This window comes from Leuciscus leuciscus, assembly GCF_965113295.1.
Source record: "Leuciscus leuciscus genome assembly, chromosome: 4".
Taxonomy (NCBI): Eukaryota; Metazoa; Chordata; class Actinopteri; order Cypriniformes; family Leuciscidae; genus Leuciscus; species Leuciscus leuciscus.
The window spans coordinates 25,287,990-25,302,110 of NC_138728.1; the positions used below are offsets into that span (position 1 = coordinate 25,287,990).

Below are 14,121 nucleotides of genomic sequence, written 5' to 3' on the forward strand. Positions count from 1 at the left end.
AAGAATTTGTTCAAAAAGCCTGAAATACTCTTACCCAGCAAACAGGGGACGTCCCCCGGACGTTTTGAACGTCCCCTTAGGTCCGCATTAGGTCCGCTTTGTAACGTTCCCGAGCGGACGTTCGGAGGACGTCCGCATTTGGTCCGCTTTGTAACGTTCCCGAGCGGACCTTCGGGGGACGTCCGCATTTGGTCCACTTTGGAACGTTCCCGAGCGGACCTTCGGGGGACGTCCGCATTTGGTCCGCTTTGGAACGTTCCCGAGCGGACCTTCGGGGGACGTCCGCATTTGGTCCGCTTTGGAACGTTCCCGAGCGGACCTTCGGAGGACGTCCGCATCTGGTCCGCTTGGGAACGTTCACTGATGGACGTTCTGAGGACATTTATCCGTGCCAGTTTGCGAACGTCTCCCTCACATGCCATTTCCATGACAACACACAATCCAGTCGCCCATGCCTTTGATTTTTATCATTAGACCGGACATCTTGCAACTCAGACAAATGACTGATTAAACTAAAATATAAACCCATATTGGATTTAAAAGGGGATTTGTTTATCCATTAAATTAACTGTGATAATGGATTTTATCTAAAAAACATGGTTTTTGTTTTGCAGATTGAGGTTATAGTTTTATAACTGAAAATAAACTATAGTAAAAATATTATTTATAGCACATGCTGGAAAGAAAGTGGAAAATAACACAGATAAGACAAATGTATCCTAATTTAGGCTACCTGTAAAAATGTTGGTCAGGCGATTGAAGGACTGGTTTTATTCAAAATAAGTTATTTTAGGAAAAATATTATTCTAATTATTGCACTTAAGACTGATAGCACATTGCATTTCAAATAACAAAAAAAAGTGTCATATAGCTACACACTATAATTTTGGCAGCAAGTTACGATCAAATGCATATAGCCTATCTATGATCAAATGCACCTAAGCGAGTGACGTCATTCATTATGCACGCAGCATGTATCCATGTCTCCATGGCAACGCTCAGCTGTAGTGACAGTTGACGGTCCTCCTCAGACGCGGCCTTGTGTTTTCCCTTTCGTCTGTCTTAAAGGTATTTTTAATTTTTAGATTAGTATACATTAGTTATCGTAAACACTATAAATCATTACATATCATGAAAATTTGACTTTTTAAAACGTTTGCTGAAGTTGTCCGCCGTGTACCACTGCTAACCGTTATGCTAACACTACGAAACTAACGTTAGCTGCTAAATGTTGCTGAAATGAGACGACGTTATATTTCACATATTCATATAGACATATAAAATCATAGCACTACTGAATGTGTTAATTTTGTTGTTTTAGATGCCAGGGGGAATAATTGCCAACGGACTAACCCGACAGCTGACCGACCGAGACACACACACAGCTGCCAGCGCGTTTGAAGACACACACACACACACACACACACACACACACACACACACACACGGAAAGAGCACAACACCTTTACAATTGTTCAAATAAATACTTTGTTCCTTACAACGTGTCTGTTTTCTTTGGTTAGCCAAGTAAAATAAAATAAAAAAGGATGTTAAAAGGACTTCTAATGAACGTTCTGTAAAGGTCCCCGAATGTTTTCCAAACGTCCCACGAAGGTCCCTCGGGACGTCGCACGACGGTCCTGCAAACGTCCTGCGAAAGTCCCCCGCGACGTCCTGCGAACGTCCCCCGCGACGTCCTGCTAACGTTTAAAGAACCCTACACGAAGACGTCCAGAGGACGTTCGCAGAGGACGTTCAGGGACGTTCTAGGGACGTCTTTTTGTTAGCTGGGTAGTTTCTTCAGAAAGTCAAAAAAAACAAACAAAAAAAAAAAAAAGTCTAAGAATTTGTTCAAAAAGCCTGAAATAGTCTTAGTTTCTTCAAGAAGCCCAGTCTTGGGAGCAGAGTTTCTTCAGAAAGTCAAAAAAAAAAAAAAGAACGCCCGATCTCGTCTGATCTTGGAAGCTAAGCAGTGTCGGGCCTGGTTGGATGGGAGACCGCCTGGGAATACCAGGTTCTGGAAACATTTAAAAAAAAAAAAAAAAAAAAAAAAAAAAAAAGTCTAAGAATTTGTTCAAAAAGCCTGAAATAGTCTTAGTTTCTTCAAGAAGCCCAGTCTTGGGAGCAGAGTTTCTTCAGACGTTCAAAAAAAAAAAAAAAAAACGCCCGATCTCGTCTGATCTCGGAAGCTAAGCAGTGTCGGGCCTGGTTGGATGGGAGACCGCCTGGGAATACCAGGTGCTGGAAGCATTTTTGGTAAAAAAAAAAAAAAAAAAAAAAAAAAGAGTCTAAGAATGTGTTCAAAAAGCCTGAAATAGTCTTAGTTTCTTCAAAAAGCCCAGTCTTGGGAGCAGAGTTTTGAGTCTAAGAATTTGTTCAAAAAGCCTGAAATAGTCTTAGTTTCTTCAAGAAGCCCAGTCTTGGGAGCAGAGTTTCTTCAGAAAGTCAAAAAAAAAAAAAAAACGCCCGATCTCGTCTGATCTCGGAAGCATGGTCGGGCCTTGTTGGATGGGAGACCGCCTGGGAATACCAGGTGCTGGAAGCATTTTATGTAAAAAAAATAAAAATAAAAAAAAGAGTCTAAGAATGTGTTCAAAAAGCCTGAAATACTCTTAGTTTCTTCAGAAAGTCAAAAAAAAAAAAAAAAAAAAAAAAAGTCTAAGAATTTGTTCAAAAAGCCTGAAATAGTCTTAGTTTCTTCAAGAAGCCCAGTCTTGGGAGCAGAGTTTCTTCAGAAAGTAAAAAAAAAAAAAAAGAACGCCCGATCTCGTCTGATCTTGGAAGCTAAGCAGTGTCGGGCCTGGTTGGATGGGAGACCGCCTGGGAATACCAGGTTCTGGAAACATTTTTAAAAAAATAAAAAAATAAAAAAAAGTCTAAGAATTTGTTCAAAAAGCCTGAAATAGTCTTAGTTTCTTCAAGAAGCCCAGTCTTGGGAGCAGAGTTTCTTCAGAAAGTCAAAAAAAAAAAAAAAAACGCCCGATCTCGTCTGATCTCGGAAGCTAAGCAGTGTCGGGCCTGGTTGGATGGGAGACCGCCTGGGAATACCAGGTGCTGGAAGCATTTTTGGTAAAAAAAAAGAAAAGAAAAAAAAAAGAGTCTAAGAATGTGTTCAAAAAGCCTGAAATACTCTTAGTTTCTTCAGAAAGTCAAAAAAAAAAAAAAAAAGTCTAAGAATTTGTTCAAAAAGCCTGAAATAGTCTTAGTTTCTTCAAGAAGCCCAGTCTTGGGAGCAGAGTTTCTTCAGAAAGTCCAAAAAAAAAAAAAAGAACGCCGATCTCGTCTGATCTTGGAAGCTAAGCAGTGTCGGGCCTGGTTGGATGGGAGACCGCCTGGGAATACCAGGTTCTGGAAACATAAAAAAAAATTTAAAAAAATAAAAAATAAAAAAGTCTAAGAATTTGTTCAAAAAGCCTGAAATAGTCTTAGTTTCTTCAAGAAGCCCAGTCTTGGGAGCAGAGTTTCTTCAGAAAGTCAAAAAAAAAAAAAGAAAAAGAAAAAAAAAAGTCTAAGAATGTGTTCAAAAAGCCTGAAATAGTCTTAGTTTCTTCAAGAAGCCCAGTCTTGGGAGCAGAGTTTCTTCAGAAAGTAAAAAAAAAAAAAAAGAACGCCCGATCTCGTCTGATCTTGGAAGCTAAGCAGTGTCGGGCCTGGTTGGATGGGAGACCGCCTGGGAATACCAGGTTCTGGAAACATTTTTAAAAAAATAAAAAAATAAAAAAAAGTCTAAGAATTTGTTCAAAAAGCCTGAAATAGTCTTAGTTTCTTCAAGAAGCCCAGTCTTGGGAGCAGAGTTTCTTCAGAAAGTCAAAAAAAAAAAAAAAAACGCCCGATCTCGTCTGATCTCGGAAGCTAAGCAGTGTCGGGCCTGGTTGGATGGGAGACCGCCTGGGAATACCAGGTGCTGGAAGCATTTTTGGTAAAAAAAAAGAAAATAAAAAAAAGAGTCTAAGAATGTGTTCAAAAAGCCTGAAATACTCTTAGTTTCTTCAGAAAGTCAAAAAAAAAAAAAAAAAAAAAAAAAGTCTAAGAATTTGTTCAAAAAGCCTGAAATAGTCTTAGTTTCTTCAAGAAGCCCAGTCTTGGGAGCAGAGTTTCTTCAGAAAGTCAAAAAAAAAAAAAAGAACGCCGATCTCGTCTGATCTTGGAAGCTAAGCAGTGTCGGGCCTGGTTGGATGGGAGACCGCCTGGGAATACCAGGTTCTGGAAACATTAAAAAAAATTAAAAAAAAATTTAAAAAAAGTCTAAGAATTTGTTCAAAAAGCCTGAAATAGTCTTAGTTTCTTCAAGAAGCCCAGTCTTGGGAGCAGAGTTTCTTCAGAAAGTCAAAAAAAAAAAAAAAAAAAAAGAGTCTAAGAATGTGTTCAAAAAGCCTGAAATACTCTTAGTTTCTTCAGAAAGTCCAAAAAAAAAAAAAAAAAAAAAAAAAAGTCTAAGAATTTGTTCAAAAAGCCTGAAATAGTCTTAGTTTCTTCAAGAAGCCCAGTCTTGGGAGCAGAGTTTCTTCAGAAAGTCAAAAAAAAAAAAAAAAAAACGCCCCATCTCGTCTGATCTCGGAAGCTAAGCAGTGTCGGGCCTGGTTGGATGGGAGACCGCCTGGGAATACCAGGTGCTGGAAGCATTTTTGGTAAAAAAAAAAAAAAATAAAAAAAAAAAGAGTCTAAGAATGTGTTCAAAAAGCCTGAAATAGTCTTAGTTTCTTCAAAAAGCCCAGTCTTGGGAGCAGAGTTTCTTCAGAAAGTCAAAAAAAAAAAAGAAAAAAAAAGTCTAAGAATGTGTTCAAAAAGCCTGAAATAGTCTTAGTTTCTTCAAAAAGCCCAGTCTTGGGAGCAGAGTTTTGAGTCTAAGAATTTGTTCAAAAAGCCTGAAATACTCTTAGTTTCTTCAGAAAGTCAAAAAAAAAAAAAAAAAAAAAAAAAGTCTAAGAATTTGTTCAAAAAGCCTGAAATAGTCTTAGTTTCTTCAAGAAGCCCAGTCTTGGGAGCAGAGTTTCTTCAGAAAGTCAAAAAAAAAAAAAAAACCGCCCGATCTCGTCTGATCTCGGAAGCTAAGCAGTGTCGGGCCTGGTTGGATGGAAGACCGCCTGGGAATACCAGGTGCTGGAAGCATTTTTTTTTTTTTTTTTTTTTTTTAAAAAAAAAAAAAAAGTCTAAGAATTTGTTCAAAAAGCCTGAAATAGTCTTAGTTTCTTCAAGAAGCCCAGTCTTGGGAGCAGAGTTTCTTCAGAAAGTCAAAAAAAAAAAAAAAAACGCCCGATCTCGTCTGATCTCGGAAGCATGAAAATACTCTTAGTTTCTTCAGAAAGTTTCTTCTGAAATACTCTTAGTTTCTTCAGACAGTCAAAAAAAAAAAAAAAAAAAGTCTAAGAATTTGTTCAAAAAGCCTGAAATAGTCTTAGTTTCTTCAAGAAGCCCAGTCTTGGGCGCAGAGTTTCTTCAGAAAGTCAAAAAAAAAAAAAAAGCCCGATCTCGTCTGATCTCGGAAGCATGGTCGGGCCTTGTTGGATGGGAGACCGCCTGGGAATACCAGGTGCTGGAAGCATTTTATGTAAAAAAAAAAAAAAAAAAAAAAGAGTCTAAGAATGTGTTCAAAAAGCCTGAAATACTCTTAGTTTCTTCAGAAAGTCAAAAAAAAAAAAAAAAAAAAAAAAAGTCTAAGAATTTGTTCAAAAAGCCTGAAATAGTCTTAGTTTCTTCAAGAAGCCCAGTCTTGGGAGCAGAGTTTATTCAGAAAGTCAAAAAAAAAAAAAAGAACGCCCGATCTCGTCTGATCTTGGAAGCTAAGCAGTGTCGGGCCTGGTTGGATGGGAGACCGCCTGGGAATACCAGGTTCTGGAAACATTTAAAAAAAAAAAAAAAAAAAAAAAAAAAAGAGTCTAAGAATGTTCAAAAAGCCTGAAATAGTCTTAGTTTCTTCAAAAAGCCCAGTCTTGGGAGCAGAGTTTCTTCAGAAAGTCAAAAAAAAAAAAAAAAAAAAAAAAAAAGTCTAAGAATTTGTTCAAAAAGCCTGAAATAGTCTTAGTTTCTTCAAGAAGCCCAGTCTTGGGAGCAGAGTTTCTTCAGAAAGTCAAAAAAAAAAAAAAAAACGCCCGATCTCGTCTGATCTCGGAAGCATGGTCGGGCCTTGTTGGATGGGAGACCGCCTGGGAATACCAGGTGCTGGAAGCATTTTATGTAAAAAAAATATAAATAAAAAAAAGAGTCTAAGAATGTGTTCAAAAAGCCTGAAATACTCTTAGTTTCTTCAGAAAGTCAAAAAAAAAAAAAAAAAAAAAAAAAAGTCTAAGAATTTGTTCAAAAAGCCTGAAATAGTCTTAGTTTCTTCAAGAAGCCCAGTCTTGGGAGCAGAGTTTCTTCAGAAAGTAAAAAAAAAAAAAAAGAACGCCCGATCTCGTCTGATCTTGGAAGCTAAACAGTGTCGGGCCTGGTTGGATGGGAGACCGCCTGGGAATACCAGGTTCTGGAAACATTTTAAAAAAAATAAAAAAAAGTCTAAGAATTTGTTCAAAAAGCCTGAAATAGTCTTAGTTTCTTCAAGAAGCCCAGTCTTGGGAGCAGAGTTTCTTCAGAAAGTCAAAAAAAAAAAAAAAAAAAACGCCCGATCTCGTCTGATCTCGGAAGCTAAGCACTGTCGGGCCTGGTTGGATGGGAGACCGCCTGGGAATACCAGGTGCTGGAAGCATTTATGGTAAAAAAAAAAAAAAAAAAAAAAAAAAAAAGAGTCTAAGAATGTGTTCCAAAAGCCTGAAATAGTCTTAGTTTCTTCAAAAAGCCCAGTCTTGGGAGCAGAGTTTCTTCAGAAAGTCAAAAAAAAAAAAAAAACGCCCGATCTCGTCTGATCTCGGAAGCATGGTCGGGCCTTGTTGGATGGGAGACCGCCTGGGAATACCAGGTGCTGGAAGCATTTTATGTAAAAAAAATAAAAATAAAAAAAAGAGTCTAAGAATGTGTTCAAAAAGCCTGAAATACTCTTAGTTTCTTCAGAAAGTCAAAAAAAAAAAAAAAAAAAAAAAAAAGTCTAAGAATTTGTTCAAAAAGCCTGAAATAGTCTTAGTTTCTTCAAGAAGCCCAGTCTTGGGAGCAGAGTTTCTTCAGAAAGTCAAAAAAAAAAAAAGAACGCCCGATCTCGTCTGATCTCGGAAGCATGGTCGGGCCTTGTTGGATGGGAGACCGCCTGGGAATACCAGGTGCTGGAAGCATTTTATGTAAAAAAAAAAAAAAGAAAAAAAAAGAGTCTAAGAATGTGTTCAAAAAGCCTGAAATAGTCTTAGTTTCTTCAAGAAGCCCAGTCTTGGGAGCAGAGTTTATTCAGAAAGTCAAAAAAAAAAAAAAGAACGCCCGATCTCGTCTGATCTTGGAAGCTAAGCAGTGTCGGGCCTGGTTGGATGGGAGACCGCCTGGGAATACCAGGTTCTGGAAACATTTAAAAAAATAAAAAAATAAAAAAATAAAAAAAGTCTAAGAATTTGTTCAAAAAGCCTGAAATAGTCTTAGTTTCTTCAAGAAGCCCAGTCTTGGGAGCAGAGTTTCTTCAGACGTTCAAAAAAAAAAAAAAAAAACGCCCGATCTCGTCTGATCTCGGAAGCTAAGCAGTGTCGGGCCTGGTTGGATGGGAGACCGCCTAGGAATACCAGGTGCTGGAAGCATTTTTGGTAAAAAAAAATAAAAAAAATAAAAAAAAGAGTCTAAGAATGTGTTCAAAAAGCCTGAAATAGTCTTAGTTTCTTCAAAAAGCCCAGTCTTGGGAGCAGAGTTTCTTCAGAAAGTCAAAAAAAATAAAAAAATAAAAAAAAGTCTAAGAATTTTTTCAAAAAGCCTGAAATAGTCTTAGTTTCTTCAAGAAGCCCAGTCTTGGGAGCAGAGTTTCTTCAGAAAGTCAAAAAAAAAAAAAAAAAACGCCCGATCTCGTCTGATCTCGGAAGCATGGTCGGGCCTTGTTGGATGGGAGACCGCCTGGGAATACCAGGTGCTGGAAGCATTTTATGTAAAAAAAAAAAAAAAGAAAAAAAAAGAGTCTAAGAATGTGTTCAAAAAGTCTGAAATAGTCTTAGTTTCTTCAAGAAGCCCAGTCTTGGGAGCAGAGTTTCTTCAGAAAGTCAAAAAAAAAAGGAAAAAAAAAAGAGTCTAAGAATGTGTTCAAAAAGCCTGAAATACTCTTAGTTTCTTCAGAAAGTCAAAAAAAAAAAAAGAAAAAGAAAAAAAAAAGTCTAAGAATGTGTTCAAAAAGCCTGAAATAGTCTTAGTTTCTTCAAAAAGCCCAGTCTTGGGAGCAGAGTTTCTTCAGAAAGTCAAAAAAAAAAAAAAACCCGCCCGATCTCGTCTGATCTCGGAAGCTAAGCAGTGTCGGAACTGGTTGGATGGGAGACCGCCTGGGAATACCAGGTGCTGGAAGCATTTTTGGTAAAAAAAAAAAAAAAAAAAAAAAAAAAAAGTCTAAGAATGTGTTCAAAAAGCCTGAAATAGTCTTAGTTTCTTCAAGAAGCCCAGTCTTGGGCGCAGAGTTTCTTCAGAAAGTCAAAAAAAAAAAAAAAAACGCCCGATCTCGTCTGATCTCGGAAGCATGGTCGGGCCTTGTTGGATGGGAGACCGCCTGGGAATACCAGGTGCTGGAAGCATTTTATGTAAAAAAAAAAAAAAAAAAAAAAAAAAAAGAGTCTAAGAATGTGTTCAAAAAGCCTTAAATACTCTTATGGCGCGTTTCCACCGAGTGGTACGGTACGGTACGGGTCGGGTCGGTACCCTTTTATTTGCGTTTCCACTGCCAAAAGTTGAGAATGGTACCAAAAAGCCGAACCGTACCGTACCACTTTTTGGGTACCCTTCCGTTTGGGTACCTAGCACAGTGGAACGGTACTAAAGGGTGGAGCTAGACTCACTGCAGAACGTTGATTGGTTGACAGAGAATCGTCATTTGCGCGTGCCGCAAGGGGAAAGACACAACACACGAGGCGCCATTTTTAAATTACAACACCGTCGCAACAATGTCGCCGCGCAGCATAACTTTACCGTGGTCGACCCAGGAGGTGCAGACCTTCTTGGGTATCATCGGTGAAGAAAGGGTGCAAAGGGAACTCGATGGCATGGTGAGAAACGAAAAGGTTTTTCAGCATGTTTCTGAGAGGATGGCTGTCGAGGGTTACCAGCGGACGTCCGAGCAGTGCCGCATTAAATGCAAGAAACTGCGGAGTGACTATCGTAAGGTGAAAGACCACAACAGCCGGAGTGGTGTTCACAGAAAAAATTGGAAGTGGCTAGAAATGATGGACGCCATCTACGGGCACAGACCGGCGAGTTTGGGACGAGAAGGAGGCATCGATACGGCTACCTCGTTGCTGGAGTCGATGATGGAGCCTCCCGGTAAGTTTGTAATTGTGAAATATAACGTTAGTATACATCGATCACGGGAAAGCTTACGTTCAATGCACAACTTTTGTGCAAGTCTGTTGTTTGTCTGTCAGCCAGCCAGTGTGGTATCAACCGATCATTTGCAAGCTAGCAAAACGCTAACGTTAGTTTATTAGCCTGTGGTGGACGGAGTACATGTCCAGTAACGTTACTTCTAGCCTACAGATACCCTAATAAAATACAACTGTTTTATTACTAAACATATTCTACTAAATATATATTAAAGAGAGATGGGTCTAATGATATAGCTTAAGGAAAGAGTAAGAACTCCGTCTGAAAATTATTATGAAATATCAGAGCAAGGTGAAAATGTCCACATTCAATAGGCTTAAACAGTACAGTAATGTTGTGGGGTAAAAAGTACAATATTATGCTTTGGAATGTAGTGCAATAAAAGTTACTCTTATAAAATTATAGATACTTGAAAAAAAATACTTATGTACATTATACAAAGTAAAAATGCTTTGTTTGGCTACCCACTCAGTCCTACTACGTTGTATGTTCTGTATTTATCTCAACCGCATTGTTGCCGTTTGTGTTATTAACGTGACTTTTGTAAATTTTCAGTTGAGCATCCTAGCTGTCAGGAGGAAATGGAGGCACTTGATGAGATTTCCACCCTTGAAAGCTCAAGTTCGCCTGCCAGGACATCAACCCCGACACCACCACCAGAATCTGCTCCATCAACTTCGAGTGAACCTCTGCGTATTACAATCGGTAAGACATGAACACCAGAGTGAAAAGAAATGTATAATACTGTAATAATATATACTAGAGGTGTAACAATATATCGTGCCATAATATATTTCGCAATACAACAGCGCAACAATACGTATTGTGGATGTTGACAATATGTATCATGGATAGTTCTCCCAAAATAAAAATTACTGTGTGAGAAAACATTCATGTTTTCAGAGTGTCAGTACTACATTAAATTACTATATAATGTTGCTTATGATGTATACTAATGCAATGGGGGAATATTTGTGGGTCCTCATAATGGCAAATGTCTTATTACCAGAACGTTAAGAATATTCGTCTAAAATAATTCAGTATTTTCAGCTTCAGAATCATGAATATTTTTATTCTGGTGTCACCATTGTCCTTGGGTTACAAGCACCAAGTCCAAGCCTATCCATTTAAACCCACAATGTAATATCCAAGTTTTCATTTTAATCGACAATAATTTTTTTTTTTTACCTTTTATCATATGTCGTGGAGTATCGCAATATTGTATCATGAGTTCATTATCGTCATATGTTAATATATACATGTCCAATTTAGACATTGTATTGTAGTACTGTAGATATCTCCCCATAATATTGGTTGGCTCAAATCACAAGGATCAAAATGCTTCGCTAAACAAACCAACATTCCTGTCTCTTTTGCATTCCAGGCAAGAGGAAAAGGGGGCAACAGGATGTTCATGCGGCCCTGGTTGAGATGCAGGCAGCTGATGAGAAGCAGCAGGAGTGGTTGGAGAGGATGGAGGAACGCCGTGACCGGCGCTTCGAACTTATGCTGGAGGATGCACGTGAGGCAAGGCGGCATGAGGCTGAACTAACTCGCCAACACATGGAGCAGTCTGCAAGCTTCAATCAGGCCTTCCTCGGCACGCTCAGTCAGCTGGTGCAGGCGTTGAGTAGTCGCCCCAACCCTGTGCCATGATCCAGCCACTTGTGCTCTTTTGCACACAGCACTTTAGACTTGTTTACTTTTTTGGACTTGTTTAATTTTTTTGGACTTATTTAGTTTTTTGTTTGCACTCGTTTACTTTGTTTGCACTTTTAATTTTTGTTTGCACTTGTTTACAAAACCTTTTTTCAGTCGCACAGCTCATTTTTTTGTCAATAGCATTTGTTTGACTTTTTAAATTAAAGTACTTTTTCATTACCTCATGTGTCCTGTGTTCAATGGCCATCTCACACAATTCCTCCCTTACCCATTCTATAAATTGAGGTCGTTTTATTAATGTTCCTGTCATCTGGTGTCAATGACATCTATTGTTTGCTACCTTGGCCATAATGGCCATTTGGGAGATTATGCTTGCCTTAAATACAAAATAGTTAGCAATGTGTTACTTTACATTTATTGCAAACAAAATCTGAATTTATTTATTTTTACAGTCATAGGTATTGCAGAGTAATAAGTCCTTTACCCCAAATATTATAAATTAATATTATAAATATTATAAATTGTTCCCTTATAATTACACGTGTACTTATAAAGTATGTACAATAATTACAGAAAGGTACGCTGTAAATTCGGTGTACTTACGCAGTACTTTCCGGGCTGTAATCATGAATTACTGCATAAATTATTTGTAATTTTCCATGTTTTTTAGCATAATAGGTCATAAGCTACATACCATGTAATATTAAAATAATTAGCCCTTAGTTGGGTAGCTTAGTTATGAAATACTGCATTTTATTTGTATTTTTCATGGTTGTACTTATTACTCCTTTATTCACCAAATATTATAAATTGTTCCCCTATAATTACATGTACACACTCTATAATTACCAAAAGGTATGCTGTAAATTATGTGTACTTGCGCAGTATTATCTTAAGCGTTACCAGTTTGGCCATTTGATATAGCTACCCAAAATGAATTATACCTCATGTTTAAACACCATCTACATAAGAGGCAGCGGCAAAAATATTTCACAAAATATGAAGAGGCAGGGTAAAAGTAAAAAGGATTTATTCATGTCCATAAAATCAAAACTTAGCGTTTACACAGGTGTGCCTTTGCTATCTGTACAACAGATTTAACTGTTCAAATAACGCATCAGACCCTCGCGTACATCCCTGCCCTCCTCCTCTGCACCCTGTGCCAGTGGCACCACAGGCTCTGCAGCAACAGGTGTATCCCATTCGTGCTGGTAATCCTCTCCATGCCTTTCACAAAGATTGTGCAGAGCACAACAAGTCAACACCATGGACTTCACCAGTTCGATGTCGCTGTCATTCCTCTTCATAAGGCACCGCCACCTTCCTTTGAGTCTCCCAAAAGCATTTTCTACCACCACCCGAGCCCTGCACACTTTTTTGTTGTAGGTCAGTTGTTCTGCTGTCAGCCGGCCATTGTCAGGGAATGGTTTTAGGAGCCAATTCTGCAAAGGGTAGGCAGAGTCTCCTAGCACATAAAAGCCAGCATTCACCCCACTGATGTTCCTGGTGCAAGCTGGGTAGAGGCTTCCACGCTCGACCAACTCCCACAATGTAGATAGTCTCAGAACCCGAGCATCATGCAAACTTCCAGCCATTCCTGCATATGCACTCCAAAATAGTCCTTTTCCGTCAACTACTCCTTGCAGGATGATGGAATGCCAGCCTTTTCTATTAAAGTAATCGCAGTGGTACTCCTTTGGGGCTATTATGGGTATGTGTGACCCATCAATGGCACCAACACACTGTGGAAGCCCCCACCGGTTCTCAAAGTAGGCTGCCATCTCTTTGAACTTCTGCTGGTCAGGGAAACATATCTGTTCTGGAACTAACAACATGCTAGCGGCCTTGCAGAATTCCTGGACGCACCGACACACTGTTGTTCTGCTGACTCCAAAAAGATGGCCAATACTTCTGTAGTCGCTGTTGGTTGCAAGCTTCCATAGTGCAATGGCAACTCTTTTCTTAAGGGGAACACACTCTCTGTAGTTTGTGTCCTGCTTTTCCATTGCTGGATGCACCATGGCACAAAGGAATATAAATGTTTCTTCAGACAACCTGAAGTTGTTCAACCACTGTGTGTGTGTGAATCCTGGAACGATCACATCCCACCAGTCATTTGAGCGGCTGAAAGTCCAAACGGTTGGTCTGCGGCGCTGATTTTGCACCAGATTGAGTATCTAGAAAACAAACAAACAAAAAAGTTAAGATTAATACAATGTCGCAGTGATGGTGGGTCATTTAATTAAAAGTGCAACTATCATACGCCGGATGAAAAAATACATAAAGTATTATATAAAGTATTATAAACATTGTAAGAGTTACCCTTGGACACGATAGAATATATAAATTTGTTAAAATATCTAATATACTGCACCAGAGAGGGAACTTTGGTGTCATTAAAGCACAAAGAAAAAATAGCTTACAGATATAACTATTTTCTCAAAATTATACTTCTAATCTATCATTAACCACAACTAGTATTGCACTTGTAATAATATAGGCATCAACAGATTCATGTAAAAGTTTAATGATCTTAAAAAGTAACCTTCATAGTGCTTAATGAATAGACTGTAGTTTACAGTTGGCACAGTTAAAATCTGGTTTCACAGGCAGGGCTTATTGTACTTATTTATTCAGTGTAGGGTTATTTAATCTATAACAATATTGCTTAGTTAGCACATAAGACGAAATACATTAATACATGACATAAAAAAGTTAGCTTAGCTCAAGCTTACCCGCCTGCGCCGTCTTGTTTGTCTTGCCTTGTCTTTACTCGCGCGGTTGTCTGTCTCGTCCCAGCTCCTTAAAATTTCCCGAATTCCCCTGTATTTTTCCGCTGTGTTTTTCCTTGCAGCATGTAGCCTTTGCTCAAACAAATATTGTCTCTTCCTTGAGATAAACAGCCACACACCGAGAAGCAAGAATAGGATCTGCTGTATGTCCTCCATTGTTGTTTGCGGTGAACTTTCCTCTTCCCGCGCGATCGAATGACGTCAAGCTACTTTCCGTCATACACCACGCCTATCAAGTGACGTTATCACT

General features: G+C 38.7%; 1 protein-coding gene across 1 annotated transcript; it reads right to left on the reverse strand.

The window, feature by feature from the left end:
• Positions 1-12,092: 12,092 nt before the first annotated feature.
• LOC309497788 (uncharacterized protein) lies at positions 12,093-13,822 on the reverse strand. Its single transcript, XM_082168091.1, has 2 exons — positions 13,815-13,822; positions 12,093-13,256 (listed from the first exon to the last, which is right to left on the reverse strand). The coding sequence occupies exon 2, from the start codon at positions 13,098-13,100 to the stop codon at positions 12,177-12,179; it is 924 nt and encodes a 307-aa protein (XP_082024217.1). The 5' UTR covers positions 13,101-13,256; positions 13,815-13,822; the 3' UTR covers positions 12,093-12,176.
• Between the last annotated feature and the right edge of the window lie 299 nt (positions 13,823-14,121).